General features: G+C 37.6%; 1 protein-coding gene across 1 annotated transcript; it reads right to left on the bottom strand.

The window, feature by feature from the left end:
* Window positions 1–4,423: 4,423 nt before the first annotated feature.
* On the bottom strand, window positions 4,424–16,846 carry copz1 (COPI coat complex subunit zeta 1). The gene is made up of 9 exons (XM_061985630.2): window positions 16,723–16,846; window positions 15,039–15,107; window positions 14,565–14,646; window positions 14,386–14,477; window positions 13,004–13,059; window positions 12,846–12,923; window positions 10,148–10,199; window positions 9,360–9,398; window positions 4,424–4,907 (listed from the first exon to the last, which is right to left on the bottom strand). The coding sequence occupies exons 1-9, from the start codon at window positions 16,738–16,740 to the stop codon at window positions 4,860–4,862; spliced, it is 534 nt and encodes a 177-aa protein (XP_061841614.1). The 5' UTR covers window positions 16,741–16,846; the 3' UTR covers window positions 4,424–4,859.
* Between the last annotated feature and the right edge of the window lie 1,536 nt (window positions 16,847–18,382).

Here is an 18,382-nt window from a genome sequence, read left to right on the forward strand (position 1 = left end):
CAGGTATTTTCAGCCTAACAGTGTGTGCAAATAGTTAAATGAAATATACATGTGTCAGTGTCCTCTAGTGGACAAATTGTTTAAGAGAGTTAAACAGACACCTTCCAAAAAAAACACAATAGCAGACCTACAAACTCTGTCGGGAGGTTATATATACTTACCATCTGTCAGTTAGTCAACAAAAATAACTAATGACGTTATGGTCGGATTTTGATTAAACGTATATACATTTTTATATGTATATATACATATACATATATATATATATATATATATATATATATATATATATATATATATATATATATATAGGCATCTACATGTATATTTATATATACAAATATTATATATATTTTAGATATACTACGTTATCTTATTATAGCGTAGTGCAGTGTTTTTCAACCAGTCTGGTGTGCCGTGGTAGATTGTCTAATTTTACCTATTTAGGTTAAAAAAAAATTTGCAAACCAGTAATTATAGTCTGCAAATTATGAGTTGTTGTTGAGTGTCGGTGCTGTCTAGAGCGTGGCAGAGTAACCGTGTAATACTCTTCCATATCAGTAGGTGACAGCAGGTAGCTAATTGCTTTGTAGATGTCGGGAACAGCGGGAAGCAGTGTGCAGGTAAAAAGGTGTCCAATGCTTAAACCAAAAATTAAAAAAAGGTGAATGCCCCTAAGAAAAGGCATTGAAGCTTAGGGATGGCTATGCAGAACGAAACTAAAACTGAACTGGGTACAAAGTAAACAAAAACAGAATGCTGGACGACAGCAAAGACTTACTGTGGAGCAAAGACGGCGTCCACAAAGTACATCCGAACATGACATGACAATCAACAATGTCCCCTCAAAGAAGGATAAAAACAACTGAAATATTAGTGATTGCTAAAACAAAGTAGATGCGGGAAATATTGCTCAAAGGAAGACATGAAACTGCTACAGGAAAATACCAAAAGAAGAGAAAAAGCCACCAAAATAGCAGCGCAAGACAAGAACTAAAACACTACACACAGGAAAACAGCAAAAAACTCAAAAGAAGTCACTGCGTGATGTGACAGGTGGTGACAGTACACCTATTTTGAGACAAGAGCTATAGTGATGCATGGTTGGTTATGGTTTAAAGTCATATCCAACAATTGTGACAACGACTTTTTACTGTCAACTGAGTTTCCTTTTTTAATGATTTCTGCTGGTGGTGTGCCTCCGGATTTTTTCAACGCAAAAAATGTGCCTTGGCTCAGCTCAAAAAAGGTTGAAAAACACTGGCGTCGTATATATATATATATATATATATATATATATATATATATATATATATATATATATATATATATATATATATATATATATATGTTTGCATATTCATATATGTATATATTTTTTAATTTTTTACCAAAAGTACGTATATATGTATTTTATATATATGTATTTTATATATATATATATATATATATATATATATATATATATATATATATATATATATATATATATATTTAAATGTCTATTTATATATATATATATATATATATATATATTTAAATGTCTATTTATTTATACATATTTACAAAAAAGTGGTAATAAATTGACTATTAAGCGGCCAGAATATGAAGTTAAGTAATCATATATGTCATTATTCACTTAAATATGAATATAAATACGTCATATTTTCCTTCACTTCAGCAAAGTGAGACTAGCAGATATACATAGGATTATCATCAGTGGATGATATCAACTGTATATCTTTATTAAACTGATTATTTGTGTATCGCTTGGGAGTTAAGCCTTCCCTGTCTTTATAAAGTTGTAACACACCTCTTTCTAACTTTAACTTAGGGTCTCTGAATGCACCACAGCTATGGGCAATGAGATGCAAAAGGGAAACTTGTCCATAACTTGATCCTTTGCTGCCACAGGTAGATTGATATGTTTAACTTTCTTCTATAACCTCATCCTGATACCAAAATGTTGGTGCTGTGTTTACATGCTTATTGGTGAAATGTGATGATGTTATGACGTCCGTGTTGAGTGAAGTGCTCCATGTTAGCTTTTCCGCTATCCATGTAGAACAAACCATTTTGTATTTTTCGGGTAATTTAAAAATGTTGTCAGCGGATTTTTATGTCTGAATGGAATAAGTGATTAGATTGTGGGGGGGATCCAGATCATTTCTAGTATGTTATTTTACGTTTTCCTTGCTTTTCTATGTGTGTATGCTCTCGGCCACGCTGGCCTCCACCCACAGAGACAAAAAGAGGGGATGAGAGAATTCACTCTGTTTATATACTTTCGCAAGAGAACTATTGTGCACAGTTGCTGAGACTGATGCAAAGAGTGAACCTCTTAACAATTTGCTTCATTTTTCTCCACCAGAAAGTTACATTTTGTTTGTTGTTTTAATTTGACCTGCTGTTGTACTCTGTCTCAAAGTGTTAACATGTGCTCAATGTTTTCTTACCATTATTGCTATGTTGTCTATTACCATTGTTGGTATTTTGTCTATTACCATTGTTGGTATATTTATTATTCTTACATTGTTGATACAAATTATTGTTACAGTGTAATAATTATTATTACCGGTGGTAATGCCACTTTGATACATCTGTATTATGATCCTTGAACAAAGTAAGAGTGAAACTCATGTCAATAATCATTGAATGGAGAACTGGGGGTGGGATTAAATAAATTATCTTCTTCCCACTCCCTTTCAGGCAAAACTGGACAATCACGCATTACATACTATACATTGCCTTTTGCACTATATCAATTTATATTACGTGTTGTCAACTTTGTACTTTTTTATGTCATTGCCTGAAATAAATAAATAAATGAAAAAAAATGAAAATGAAAATGTTCGATGGTTTGTCTGTCTCTTAGTTAACATACCTCAAAAAATGACGGGTGGATGTGGGTCAGTTTTCTAACAAAATAAGCCCAAACACACATCCAAGGTGAGTGTTGAATGAAGTTAGTTGCTGAGAAAGGTGAAGGTGATGTAGTGGAAATACTGATTCTCCATACATGAATCCAGACATCATTATGGAGGAATAGAAGATTCCAATAACCTTTGCAGCTCTGGTGAAGTTCCTGTTCAAGAGGATTAAGGCAGTGGCAGACAACAATATAAATATTCAACTTCGTACACAATTTGGACATGTTCACTGTACTCATTTGTGTGATCAGCTATTCAGGCAATAATGGCTATATGTTGACTATTGCCAAAGGACAGTAAAGTTATACCATACACTGACTACTTTAAATTAGAAGTTGTATTCTTCTAGTATTGTGCCTTGACAAAATGTTTGTGAAATGTGAGTTGCACCTCACTTGCACCTCACAAAAGTGAGGTGCAGGGTATAATCTAGCCTTAAGACTGTAATTTGAGTTCCAGACATACAGTAAGTGAAACCAGTAGGATTTTAAGTGAACAATCTGTGCTGTCATGTACACTGATCCAGGCAATTAGTTCCAATCAAGGATATACGTTTACACCGAGTAAGGGAAATGCCACTTTTATTTGATCTTTTTTTTTTTTCACCAGTGGAAGAGATCTACAACATTTTTTCTTGAGCCATAAAGTTTTATTTCCCAGTCTGACATTACCGTTAATGCGTGTCATGCTTTTTGGTTAGCGCTCTCGACCATGCATGTTTTATGCTTTGATGTCTAGAACAAATTGCCAGGTATAAAAACATGGCCAGTTGCAGAAATGACCATAAGTTGTAAATGTTTTTCTTATTCTGTCAAAGAAAGGAGGCATAAACTTTACTTCTGACAAATGCGACTGTAACATATCAGTTTGCATGCACTGTGTGGACACATCTTTTGCAAGAAGGGATACATCATTTCATCTATTCTCTCCAATACTTATCATATAGTAGTAATATAATCTAGTGCCTATTTTGATATTTCAGTCTGCTGCCTATCCCTTATTTGCATTAAAATAGGTGTGGGGCAGTATAAAGGTGGGGGTGCATTGAAGGAAACACTTACGATTAATGATACATGGTGGCGTTACCAAGGAGGGATGAAAGAATGGATCAAGTATGACGCCTTAAAATGTATGCGCCTGCATAAAACTGTACAGTCTCAGCAATTAGGGATGCATTCAAGGAAGCTGCATATGTGATTTATGATACAAGCTGGCTCTACCAAGGAGGAATGAATGAATGGGTCAACTTCAAGTATGACTCCATTAAATGCATGAAAAATACTGTACAGTCTCAGCATCACGTCACTGGAGGATGTATTGCACCGTGATACACACACCAGCAGATGGAGCCCTCACTCCTATTAGGTTGTTAAAACCATAAAGGACTAAAGACACTCAGGGGACCGCTGATAAGCTAAATTTGCTACATAAATGTAAACCATTACACAATGAAAACACATCTTGTTCAGGAAAACGACACAATGCGCAGCACATTTTTAGACAGCATCAACAAACATTTATTAAAATTGTGTGATGATGGAAGAAGGCAAGTTAAAATAAACCCTGGAAACCGGTGATGAACATTGCAGTACATGATGTTCATGTTAGGAGGTATAATGCAAAATGATTCATCACAAAACAATGACAACACATGGTAAAGCAAAAGTGGGGGAAAGGCGTGGAATGTTGTCCCCGGTTACAATAAGGTTTATAAGATGTCATGGAGCAATACGCTGATTTACATAATTAAAACAGTTCAACCCGCGTACTGGAATGTACACCTTATCTTCTTATCCTGCTGTTCTAAACGTCACACAAAAAAGTATTCAAAATTGAAGTGGAGGTATGACTGGATGTGTCAAGCTGTGATTGTAGGAGAGGAATAAGGAGGATGTGGATCAGTGCTGTACAGTGGCTCTTCTGGTCAGACTATCGTAGAAGTGACCACTTAATCTGTTCTTTGGCAGACTGAAGGACCTGGGAAGTGAAACTCGTTTTAAATCACAAATTCAAACTCCGAAAAATACTGATCACTGTTGTTGAATAAATACTATCTATAACAGGATGACAACCACTAAAATATATACATTGGATATATGGTGTGATTTGGGTAACATCAAAAGGTAACTTTTGGAATTTCAAATTTACGGTTTTCAAAATGTGCGTATAAATGTGCCAAATGTTTAATCAGAATAAACCATCTGGGCATGTCTTACCCTTAAAATAGTACAATAAAAAAACTATTGCCACGAATGCTGTAAAAAAAAAAAAAACACTATGCATTTTGTTAATTGATTAAAAATGTTTAACAATTAACACCTTCATGTTTGAAAGCATTATTACTGCTTCTTTTTAACACCTGCCTAAAATGTGTGCACAATACTGTACCTAGGATCTTTGTAAACAAACTGGCACTTGAATGCTGGTAACGGTTTCCCATTAAGTTTTACTTCGATAACATTAGTTAACTTGAGATAATGTAACATTAACAGGTGTTATCTGAAGGGGCGTTCACGCATTGCCTGTCTAGAACGGCAATTCGGCCATTCACTGTGCTCCGCCAAAGACGGTGTTAACATTGAACACAAAACCTGGTCATCCGTCACTCATCCAGCGGAGACACGACAAAAAATTTAAAGGGGAACATTATCACCAGACCTATGTAAGCGTCAATATATACCTTGATGTTGCAGAAAAAAGACCATATATTTTTTTAACCGATTTTCGAACTCTAAATGGGTGAATTTTGGCGAATTAAACGCCTTTCTATTATTCGCTCTACGTGACGTCACATCGGGAAGCAATCCGCCATTTTCTCAAACACATTACAAACACCGAGTCAAATCAGTTCTGTTATTTTCCGTTTTTTCGACTATTTTCCGTACCTTGGAGACATCATGCCTCGTCGGTGTGTTGTCGGAGGGTGTAACAACACGAACAGGGACGAATTCAAGTTGCACCAGTGGCCCAAAAATGCGAAAGTGGCAAGAAATTGGACGTTTGTTCCGCACACTTTACCGACAAAAGCTATGCTACGACAGAGATGGCAAGAATGTGTGGATATCCTGCGACACTCAAAGCAGATGCAATTCCAACTGGACTGGACAGATCAGCTTTCAGGAAAAGAGAGCGGATGAGGGTATGTCTACAGAATATATGAATTGATGAAAACTGGGCTGTCTGCACTCTCAAAGTGCATGTTGTTGCCAAATGTATTTCATATGCTGTAAACCTAGTTCATAGTTGTTAGTTTCCTTTAATGCCAAACAAACACATACCAATCGTTGGTTAGAAGGCGATCGCCGAATTCGTCCTCGCTTTCTCCCGTGTCGCTGGCTGTCGTGTCGTTTTCGCTTGCATACGGTTCAAACCGATATGGCTCAATAGCTTCAGTTTCTTCTTCAATTTCGTTTTCGCTACCTGCCTCCACACTACAACCATCCGTTTCAATACATGCGTAATCTGTTGAATCGCTTAAGCCGCTGAAATCCGAGTCTAAATCCGAGCTAATGTCGCTATACCTTGCTGTTCTAACCGCCATGTTTGTTTGTATTGGCATCACTGTGTGACGTCACAGGAAAATGGACGGGTGTATATAACGATGGTTAAAATCAGGCACTTTGAAGCTTTTTTTAGGGATATTGCGTGATGAGTAAAATTTTGAAAAAAACTTCGAAAAATAAAATAAGCCACTGGGAACTGATTTTTAATGGTTTTAACCCTTCTGAAATTGTGATAATGTTCCCCTTTAACAAGTTCAATATTTGATGGCAGTCTGAAATAGGCTGTGTTCAAAATGCCTTTAAACAACGGCAGCCTCCTCTGCATTGACACCACAAGATCCGTGATAATACTGTGTTACCACGAGGCCTGGGCCGATATTTGATAAGTCCATTAACCGATAATAAATGAAAATTAAGTCGGTAAGTTTTCCGATAAATCGCCATGTGCATGCTTCAAAAGCATTCACGCTTTTCATCGGTTTCAGCAGATGGTCACGTTTGTGTTACCTGACTCTCGCCAGACCCTTGTAGTTCGCTAAGCTCAACACAAGGGTCTGGGCTCGAAGGTATTTCAAACTTCTTCCAGATAGCACAAAAATAATGAACCAATCAGGATCGCCGGGCGGGATTTCATAGATGTGAGGTAGCGCCAAAGCGACTATTTGATTCAATGGCGGCACGCAGCCCTCGCTGCGTCATGTGCTGACATTGATTCTGCTATTGCAACTGTTTTGTCGAATCTATCGAATATATAATTATTTAAAAGATGAACAGAGAACGGTTTTGAAGGCATTTATTGGTGGCAAGAATGTTTTGGCTCTTCCAACCGGGTTTGGATTTCCCAGCGTTGCTCTCATCAGCGTCACGGGTTGATTTCGATGTGAGTAGTTGAAGTAGCACGTCATTCAAGATAACGGACAAGTGGTTTATCCAATCACATTCAATTATTTTTGTTACAAGGCCCCGCCTTCTGAAATACATATAGAGAACTCCCAGATCTATGTGTGGAGCTCAGCGAACTACAAGGATCTGGCGAGAGTCAGGTTAGCGTTTGAGCCTCAGCGCAGCGAAAAGAAGGGGGTGAATTATCTTGTCCTTCATTGGTATCTTAGGACTCTTTGTGAGGCGGGGCGGGGCTGCGTCTCTTACAGTCAAAATAAAGTTTGTGTTTGTTTTTAATGTGCGCGTTTGGCGAGCAAGACGGTTTACAAGATGCGGGCGTTTGTACTACAAATAAGCGGCAGTAATGATGACCGATGGTTAGTGTTACCGTATAAAATTAAAATGATCAAGGAACGGTCATTAATAACTGCACTTTGATAAAGGCGGACTGACTGCCGCTGGCTTGCTAGCTATCTTAAATGCTAATATGTAAACAGACATTAACGTCTTTCCCTGTTATGAAACGTTATTCTCAATCCAAACTTGTACAAACACATTACTGTTTAAATAAGTTAGCAACAGTATTAACATTGCACATAAAGTATGTGCTAGTTTTGCACAAAGTCATCGATAAGCTCGACAGTGTCAAGTTGAAACAAACGGACACAAACTCCATTCAACGGGAAGTGAAACAATTAATTAATGTTTACTTTAAATTGTAAAGGGTAAACATATTTAAACACACAATTAAAAATAACATTGCTCTTATGAAGCCAGGAAGGTATATTCTATGGATTTATTTTAGTTTTAAAAGAAAAATACAACTTGGTTAAAAGATTTTAGTGTGTGTTTAAGTACTTTTTGAGCACATTCAACAATACCACAATGATAATGATAATCGTGATCATTTTGGTTACAATAACTTTATTTAGTCATTTTGTTTATTGTTTTGTTTGTGTATATTTGAGGGTCCGCTACCCCTTCCTTAACAGAGACAGAACCAATTTTATTGACTTTAGTTGTGATTTTTTTATTCAAGTGCAGCATTTTGCTTACGGACAATACATTTTATTTGTTTGTTTTATTTAACTTGGTATTTAAAAGTTTACATTATGATTACAATGTTAAAATATATGAGAAATATAAGTTATTCGCATTTGAAATGGTATAATTTCATTATTATTATTATGTATTGTCATTACACCAGTGGTTAATTTGTGGTCTCAAAAAAGTATTGTCAATAATATTTTTTAACGGCAATAATTTGTAAATTAATATTTCGTCGAGCAAAAAAATTTGTTATCAACGCCATAATCCGATCCTCGCATTTTCACAGGAGACTCCTGTCCTCAGGTGTGTTAATATTTTTCTGCTGCAAACCGACATCCACAAGATCAAGAAAAGTTTGACAATTTAAGTAATCTATCAGACGGTAAAACTGAAAGCTGACGGCGTCAGTACCACTTACACTAGTTTGACGTTTAACTTTGTAATAGGAAGCCTTCAAACTGTTCGAACAATTTTTTTATTTGGTCGACAGTTCGGTGTAGTCTGGCTTGCTGCAGTTTTTTATGAACTTGTTTGTACATCTATGTGTTTCTAACTTTTCAACAATCAAGGCGTCCAACAATCCTGAGTTATCTTAACGTTTCTAACAGAAAGGTTATGTCAGCAAGACCAATTCTGCTTCCCTCCTGCCATATTTGCTTATAGGCGATAAACATCCGTCTATCTCAAAGGCGCGTCATGCTGACGTAGCGCACATGCGCGGTGAAGGTGATTTTACCCTGACTGCAAAGACGGACACCATTCAGAATAACAATCGGCATAAATAACCCCTCTCGTTGGAACTCGGATAAAAAATGTTTTTTTATGGGCGTTATCGAATCGGAATCTTTTAACTGACGTGTTTATATGAAGCATTATTTGTCTGATTAAGCCTTTATTCCAATTATTTGTGTCCATCTAATTACAGCTTGTTTCTAAAATAACCAAGTCTGCAAGTAAAGATCTGTAACGAAAGACAAAGGAAAATCCCACCAACCTGAGTAACGGTCTGCTCAGTCAAAGGCACGTCATCCCCCTAAAGGAACAAATAAGTTCATGGTCAGATATCATACAACACAATGTGGACAAGGGTGCCAGACTAATTTTAGTTTAGGGGCCAAATACAGTCTAATTAGAACAGTAAAATCCTAATATAATCACCTTTAAATAATTTTTTAAAGGAAATTAGGAAGTATGTGAGAAGAGAGTTAGTAGTTACACAGGTTGGTTGCCAGTGTCACGAGTTAATCTTGCCACCAGAGGGCGTCATTTTACGAAACTGGGATCAGAGTTGACCCACATAATCTTATTGGACTGAAACACTTGAACTTTAGGTAAGAGAACTTTGTGTTTTTCATGCCAAGATGCAAATAATCAACTCCTAAGTATATGTCATGCAGTTTTTTTTTTACACAATGGCCTTACAACAAAACACTTGTTACCTTTAAAAAGTGTGAAAGGAAAGCTGTAGTTTAGAGTGCTATTAGCTGGCAAACTATTTCAACATTGTTGTTAGCCTTGATGCTCACAGTCAAAAGTTTGGGTTGATTATCACATACTCATACATTACATATTATATTTAATGTGTCCTTTTAAAAAACAGGGTGTTGGGGCAAGTTGAAAATAGGTTAGATTACACCGTAAGAGTGGAGAGCACATGTTGCATTCTCTGACACAAAACAGTAAGCCTTAAGCGGATAACTTAGGGACGGCATTCATGATTTGGGCGTAGGTCTGCCAACCCTAATGCCAAGAGTTTAAGACTAAGAGAAGGAGAAGGCTTACTCTGAGGGCCACACGGTGTACAACTTGCTGGGGGTCACTCTCAAGTATCACCCTGCAGGAGACAGCACACACAACCTCAACACAAAATCTTCACTTTAGCTTTGAAAGCCTTAAAAGGGGAACTGCACTTTGTTTGGAATTTTTACTATCGTTCACAATAATTATGAAAGGCATGACGGATTACAATTTTTTTTAACGCATTCTAACTATTAAATAAATGCAATCAAAAGTCTGCTTACCATGGAGCCTATGGGAGTCGCTCTATTCGGCCTATAAAAGCCCTTAAAAAACATCCAATCGCCTACATTAAAGTTTTATATACATGCTGTAAGTATACAGGTAAAAGCCAGTAAATTAGAATATTTTGAAAAACTTGATTTATTTCAGTAATTGCATTCAAAAGGTGTAACTTGTACATTATATTTATTCATTGCACACAGACTGATGCATTCAAATGTTTATTTCATTTAATTTTGATGATTTGAAGTGGCAACAAATGAAAATCCAAAATTCCGTGTGTCACAAAATTAGAATATTACTTAAGGCTAATACAAAAAAGGGATTTTTAGAAATGTTGGCCAACTGAAAAGTATGAAAATTAAAAAAAAGGGGCATGTACAATACTCAATACTTGGTTGGAGCTCCTTTTGCCTCAATTACTGCGTTAATGCGGCGTGGCATGGAGTCAAAGAGTTTCTGGCACTGCTCAGGTGTTATGAGAGCCCAGGTTGCTCTGATAGTGGCCTTCAACTCTTCTGCGTTTTTGGGTCTGGCATTCTGCATCTTCCTTTTCACAATACCCCACAGATTTTCTATGGGGCTAAGGTCAGGGGAGTTGGCGGGCCAATTTAGAACAGAAATACCATGGTCCGTAAACCAGACACGGGTAGATTTTGCGCTGTGTGCAGGCGCCAAGTCCTGTTGGAACTTGAAATCTCCATCTCCATAGAGCAGGTCAGCAGCAGGAAGCATGAAGTGCTCTAAAACTTGCTGGTAGACGGCTGCGTTGACCCTGGATCTCAGGAAACAGAGTGGACCGACACCAGCAGATGACATGGCACCCCAAACCATCACTGATGGTGGAAACTTTACACTAGTATTCAGGCAACGTGGATCCTGTGCCTCTCCTGTCTTCCTCCAGACTCTGGGACCTCGATTTCCAAAGGAAATGCAAAATTTGCTTTCGTCAGAAAACATGACTTTGGACCACTCAGCAGCAGTTCAGCTCTTTTTTTCCTTAGCCCAGGTGAGACGCTTTTCGCGCTGTTTCTTGGTCAACAGTGGCTTGACACGAGGTATGCGGCAGTTGAAACCCATGTCTTTCAAGCGTCTCTTGGTGGTGGATCTTGAAGCACTGACTCCAGCAGCTGTCCACTCCTTCTGAATCTCCCCCACATTTTTTAATGTTTTTTTTTTCACAATCTTGACCAGGGCGCGGTGATCCCTATCGCTTGTACACTTTTTCTGACCACAGTTTTTCCTTCCCTTTGCCTCTCCATTAATGTGTTTGGACACAGAGCTCTGAGAACAGCCAGCCTCTTCAGCAATAACCTTTTGTGTCTTTCCCTCCTTGTGCAATGTGTCGATGGTTGCCTTTTGGACAGCTGTCAAATCTGAAGTCTTCCCCATGTTTGTGTAGGCTTCAGAACTGGACTGAGAGACCATTTAAAGCCCTTTGCAGGTGTTTTGAGTTAATCAGCTGATTAGTTTGTGGCACCAGGTGTCTTCAAAATGTAACCCTTACACAATATTCTAATTTTGTGACACACGGAATTTTGGATTTTCATTTGTTGCCACTTCAAATCATCAAAATTAAATGAAATAAACATTTGAATGCATCAGTCTGTGTGCAATGAATAAATATAATGTACAAGTTACACCTTTTTAATGCAATTACTGAAATAAATCAAGTTTTTCAAAATATTCTAATTTACTGGCTTTTACCTGTATATGCGTTGTAGTAATGGGCACATTCATAATAACATTTAATATTTATGTATTGTGATCATTTTACACATATGCATCACAATGTTGGCTTTCCCCCCCCACTACATCACTGATTTTTACCCACTGCAGATTTCATGAGAGCCAACAGACATACATAAAATCACTTACTGTACAATGTCTGTCATTAGGATGTTGATATATTCCCGTTTAGATGAAGACTCATAATTCTCACGAAGAAAAGGTGGAGCATCTTTTCATGTCGTTCTCACCATTTCCGGTTCTAAACTGGATGTCAAAGTGTACCAACTTGTCGGAATACGTCCTCATTCTTCTATTTTCCAGGTGAGAGGCATGATTTATGATCTAGAATAAACTTTCACGAGCATCAAAATGAGGAAGCACCTTACCATTCGATGATGTAAACATAGGGACACACACTAGTGTTCACAGCGCTGCTATAAATTGTTTGTCAGCATTATCGCTTATAATATCACTAATACTTGGTTAATAAACAAATCATGAAATGTAAATGGAGTATTGTTGGTGCTTTTTGGATAGTTTTTTTATTGGGTTTTATGGGCGGAATAAAGTACCTCCGATTGGCTGCGCTGTAAACTGACTTTTTATTAACGAGTTAGAATGCATAAAAAAACCCACATCGGTCATCATGTCTTTCATAATGATAGTGAACGATAGGCAAAATTCCACAAAAAAGTGCAGTTCCCCTTTAAGAGGATAATTTTTAACTGACCCCCCATCTACGATTTCATCCACAGCAAGGAAGAGCCCCTCCATATTCTCCAACAAAGCTCTACGTTCAACATTTTTTCTGTAGAGGAAAAACAAGAAAGGATTTTGTTCTGGAACAACGTAGAGGATATTCAACTTGAAAAATTAACAAGGACATACCTCAGCATCTGACTGAGAGAGTCAAAAAGGCAGTTGAGAACAGCCATAAGCATAAGCTGTTAAGAAAAGCTTTGATTAGACTTGTTTTGTGAGCATATTTATTTTAGGCGCACACTCATTCTAACATCTATGTGGGCAGGATCATTGTCATATTCAGATACCGTATTTTTCGGACTATAAGTCGCAGTTTTTTTTTCATAGTTTGGCCGGGCTCCAGTGCGACTTATGTATGTTTTTTTCTTTTTTATTATGCATTTTGGGCAGGTGCGACTTATACTCCGGTGCGACTTATACCACGAAAAATACGGTCGGTTGATTGGCAACACTAAATTGGCCCTAGTGTGTGAATGTGAGTGTGAATGTTGTCTGTCTATCTGTGTTGGCCCTGCGATGAGGTGGCGACTTGTCCAGGGTGTACCCCGCCTTCTGCCCGATTGTAGCTGAGATAGGCTCCAGCGCCCCCTGCGACCTCGTAGGGAATAAGCGGTAGAAAATGGATGGATGGATGGATATATATATATATATTGGGGCAGTATAGCTCAGTTGGTAGAGTGGCCATGCCAGCAACCTGAGGGTTGCAGGTTCGGTCCCCGCTTCCGCCATCCTAGTCACTGCCGTTGTGTCCTTGGGCAAGACACTTTACCCACCTGCTCCCAGTGCCAACCACACTGGTTTAAATGTAATTTAGATATTGGGTTTCACTATGTAAAGCGCTTTGAGTCACTAGAGAAAAAGCGCTATATAAATATAATTCACTTCACTTCATATATTCTGATACTAAATAAAATAGGACTAGTGCTGCAATCATTAATCGATTAATTTGATTAGAAAAGTTTTGATTTATATTTTGTTGCTTTAAATCATATTTTAATGAGTGTACCTAATAAAAATGTACAAGTGCTCCAAAAGTGCAATTTCAATGTTGATAATGTGAATTTGTTGTTTATTTAAACTATTTTCCCTCAAATACATGTTGGAATATTGATTAATCCAACAAAATAATCGTTGGAATTCTCGATTACTAAAATAACGCTGCAGCTTTAAATAGGATCAATTTATATTAACTTAAAAAACGCAGTATGTTAATTTTTACTGTTCTAAAAATGTACATTGTGAATTACTCTACTATAACCAATTACTTTCCAAATGTAGCTGGGATATTTTTTTATTTATTTGTGAATGCAGGTCAGGGTAAAAAAAATTTTATGCACAATGTATTTGTATAAGACAAAGCAATTAAGGTGGCACCTTATTTAATCAATAATAATTCTTTCAAAGTATGCTCAGTCACAACTTCTAAAGACATAACAACCCTGCACCATGTTGCCATCCTCGCTTGATAGGAATATAATAGCAAAGAAACAAATGTAATTAAACATTACCTCATTTTCTTGTGAACTTCCAATAACATAAAAGAAGAGGTCAATGTTGCTCTTGTAAACAACAGTCAGGCCTTCCAGGAATGCTATCTCACCTAGAGGAACACAAAAATAAATCAGAAGTTTCAGGGACGAAATAGCACTTATTTTCAATTGTTGGTTATTATTGTGACTTCTCTTACTGTCAGTCCTGTGCGTTTTGTTGAATATGTTCTTCTCAAAAGCTTTCTGTTCCTTCACTGTGGGGTACGTGTCATCATAATACTGTGGATGAATAAAATGTTTAATATTACGACACTTCGGCTTCCTCCCACCTCCAAAGACACGCACCTGGGTATAGTTTGATTGGCAACACTAAATTGGCCCTAGTGTGTGAATGTGAGTGTGAATGTTGTCTGTCTATCTGTGTTGGCTCTGCGATGGGGTGGCGACTTGTCCAGGGTGTACCCCGCCTTCCGCCCAAATGCAGCTGAGATAGGCTCCAGCACCTCCCGCGACCCCGAAAGGGACAAGCGGTAGAAAATGGATGGATGGATGGAAGATTTATCATATGAACAAAACTTGGGTCATCCTATTTGGTTTGTGGAAGTTGAGTTTTGAATCTTACTTACAAAAAATATGTCAACAATAAATTTAATATATTTACAATAGCATACCTTGGCATAAAGTCTGTCTCCATCGTTGTCCAGGATGAGAATTGATTTTACAGTGTACAAGGATGGTTCCTGTTAAAGCAACACATTGTTAATAAATATTGTTTTGTCATTCTGTTACATAATACTACGGAGCCCCTAAAGGGACATGGATGTTTTCGCGAGATCTCGCAAAACTTTTCGCGAGATCTCGCAATACTTTTAGCGAGATCTCGCAATACTTTTAGCGAGATCTCGCAATACTTTTAGCGAGATCTCGCAATACTTTTAGCGATATCTTGCAATACTTTTAGCGAGATCTCGCCATACTTTTCGCGAGATCTCGCAATACTTTTAGCGAGATCTCGCCATACTTTTCGCGAGATCTCGCCATACTTTTCGCGAGATCTCGCCATACTTTTCGCGAGATCTCGCAATACTTTTCGCGAGATCTCGCAAAACTTTTCGCGAGATCTCGCAATACTTTTCGCGAGATCTCGCAATACTTTTCGCGAGATCTCGCAATACTTTTCGCGAGATCTCGCGATACTTTTCTCGCGATACTTTTCGCGAGATCTCGCGATACTTTTAGCGAGATCTCGCAATACTTTTCGCGAGATCTCGCAATACTTTTCGCGAGATCTCGCAATACTTTTGGCGAGATCTCACCATACTTTTGGCGAGATCTCGCAATACTTTTCGCGAGATCTCGCAATACTTTTCTCGAGATCTCGCAAAACTTTTAGCGAGATCTCGCAATACTTTTTGCGAGATCTCGCAATACTTTTGGCGAGATCTCGCCATACTTTTGGCGAGATCTCGCCATACTTTTGGCGAGATCTCGCCATACTTGTCGCGAGATCTCGCCATAATTTTAGCGAGATCTCGCCATACTTTTAGCGAGATCTCGCCATACTTTTAGCGAGATCTCGCAATACTTTTCGCGAGATCTCGCAATACTTTTCGTGAGATCTCGCAATACTTTTCGCGAGATCTCGCAATACTTTTCGCGAGATTTCTTTTTTCCTATGTCAGTGAACCGGAAGTGAAACAGACACAGCGATGGAGGAGCAGGAGCATGCGGGACCCTTCCCATCATCTGTGCTCTGTTGTGGGACCATAATACGATTTGATGTCTATATATATTAGGCCAATACTAAAATAGAAATCAATAAACTTCTCCCACGGATGATGGGTAGGCTCCTCCATCGACACTTCCGGTTCACTATCGCTGTGTCTGTTTTACTTCCGGTTCACTGACATAGGAAAAAAATAAACTTTTGCGAGATCTCGCAATTTGCAAAATCTCGCAAAAGTATTGCGAGATCTCGCAAAACATTTTTTCCCTCCATGTACCTTCAGGGGCCTCCGTATTATACCGCAAATAGTTATAACTTAAACAATTTAGGATTGACCAGAAATCGATAAAATGTCACTTTATTTTGATTACTCGATTAAATACAGCCAAATAGCAAACTGTTAAATGCAAAGTAAAAGGTGAGCTGTGACACTTCCATATCACCACAACAGACGCTAACCTTACGGAAGCTAGCTCGGTGGCCAACAGTTTGGTCCACGTAGAGATAATTTGCTCGGCAAATCTGTCTCCGGCCACCGCGTTCACTCTATTAGCACATGACTTTGTTGATAACACTTGGCATATTTCAACAAAACTAATGTATCAAGTTAAAATGTATAGGAACGTTACCAATGCATGAGTACCCATCTTGTTTCGTGTTAGCAATACCGTGTAGCCTAGTCGTTGTAGCCGGAGACCACGTGACAGGCACAGTGAGTTAGACTCTTTCCTATTGGCTGGCACAGCTTCCTGTGTGACGTGTACAATGTGGCGCACTTAAAGGCAACGCTACTGAAAAAAAAGGCTATCATATTTGTCGTCTTTGACACCTTGAAATATTGTATGTTATTAAAGCAATGTTCGAATTTAATGATGTTTGGATAATGCCAAATCGCAATAAAAGTGACTGTATTTCTTGGCATTTACGATGCACGTTTACAGCCACAACCATTCTACAATAAAACAGCATTTTCCAAACATAGAAATAGAGAATAAAGGGACCAAAAAAACAACTATTGATACAACATAAATTATATGATTGTGCAACATTACATTAGCATAAGGAACTGTGTGACAATCCACAACTTTCTAGCAACAGACAGATTGATTTGAACTAATAATAATTGTATTTTATATAATTATTGTATAATAATTGTAATTTCCAAATATGGATGTGACATTTTTTGTGTGAAAAAATATATATATAAATGTGTTTTAACTCCCTCCTACATTCAACCAACTCCAATTATCATACCTCCTTCTTCTGGGAAACATTGGGAAAACAAGGCCAATGGGGTTTTCCCTCTATCATAGTCTATAAATGACATCAGTGTTTTGTCTTACTTTAAGATATTTTCTATGTTAAGTTTAAAATAGAATGTGCATGTGTGTCGTGCTAAAGGCAGAAACTGTTATTTTAGTGTTGAGTATACATTAAGTATTTGTATTCAAAACAGTGTGGCCAACCATGATTGTTTGCGATTTTAAACCATGGATTTTATGATGAACTTTACACTTAGGATATCATATGTAGTGCTTGAATTGTTGCTCACAGAGTATGTTAAAGACATACTGTATGCGTGTTGACACCGTGATGAGTAAAACATATTCTGTGAACTGTATTATATTGATGACAGTGACAGTAATGAGCTGAAACACATTCATTATCAATAGATGTATCTGTCTGCCATGTTGAACAAATTCATGCATATTTCCAAAATATGTCAGTTATTCTTGTTGCTGAAGAAAATGCAATAATTAAGTTGGTCTTCTTTTTTTTTCTCTGTAAATGCCAACACAACCACAACATTGTGTTAGTTCCCTTCCTTAGAATCAAGTGTTCATTTTATCAGCATTAAGCAGAGCGTCCGGTAACCAACATCCTCCTTTCCCTGCCTCTTCCCTCTTATAGCATCTCTGCTATTGAGCCATGGTAATTTCTGAGGGGAGGGTGTGCCACAATTTAAAACCCTTATTCTGAGCCCTTAACAAAAGTCTAAAATATTAAAGAAAGTTGTTTTTTTTATAATTATTAATTATAAATCAAATGTTTTCATAGCTACTGTAAAGTATAATACAACTGTTCATGACCTTTCCGAATGCGTTTGTTTTTTTTACATTATAAGAACCCTCTAGATATGAAATTACCCACTTTAGTAATCTTTACACTCTTAAAATCCAATTTAAAGAGTGTAAAGTTTTATCAGCATTAAGCAGAGCTGCCTGAAGCTGAGCCATTCAGTGGCCACAATAGATCTCTCTCGTGGCCAATACAACTGTAGTATTGATA

The sequence above is a fragment of the Nerophis lumbriciformis genome, linkage group LG01 (assembly GCF_033978685.3).
Source record: "Nerophis lumbriciformis linkage group LG01, RoL_Nlum_v2.1, whole genome shotgun sequence".
Lineage (NCBI taxonomy): Eukaryota > Metazoa > Chordata > Actinopteri > Syngnathiformes > Syngnathidae > Nerophis > Nerophis lumbriciformis.

Excerpts from the sequence above, each read along its gene's own strand:
- copz1 (XM_061985630.2), bottom strand. Across the intron at positions 14,647-15,038 it reads GAGACAGACTTTATGCCAAG|TATTATGATGACACGTACCC; the intron begins GTATGCTATTGT and ends ATTCATCCACAG. Across the intron at positions 13,060-14,385 it reads GAAGTTCACAAGAAAATGAG|CTTATGCTTATGGCTGTTCT; the intron begins GTAATGTTTAAT and ends TTTTCTTAACAG.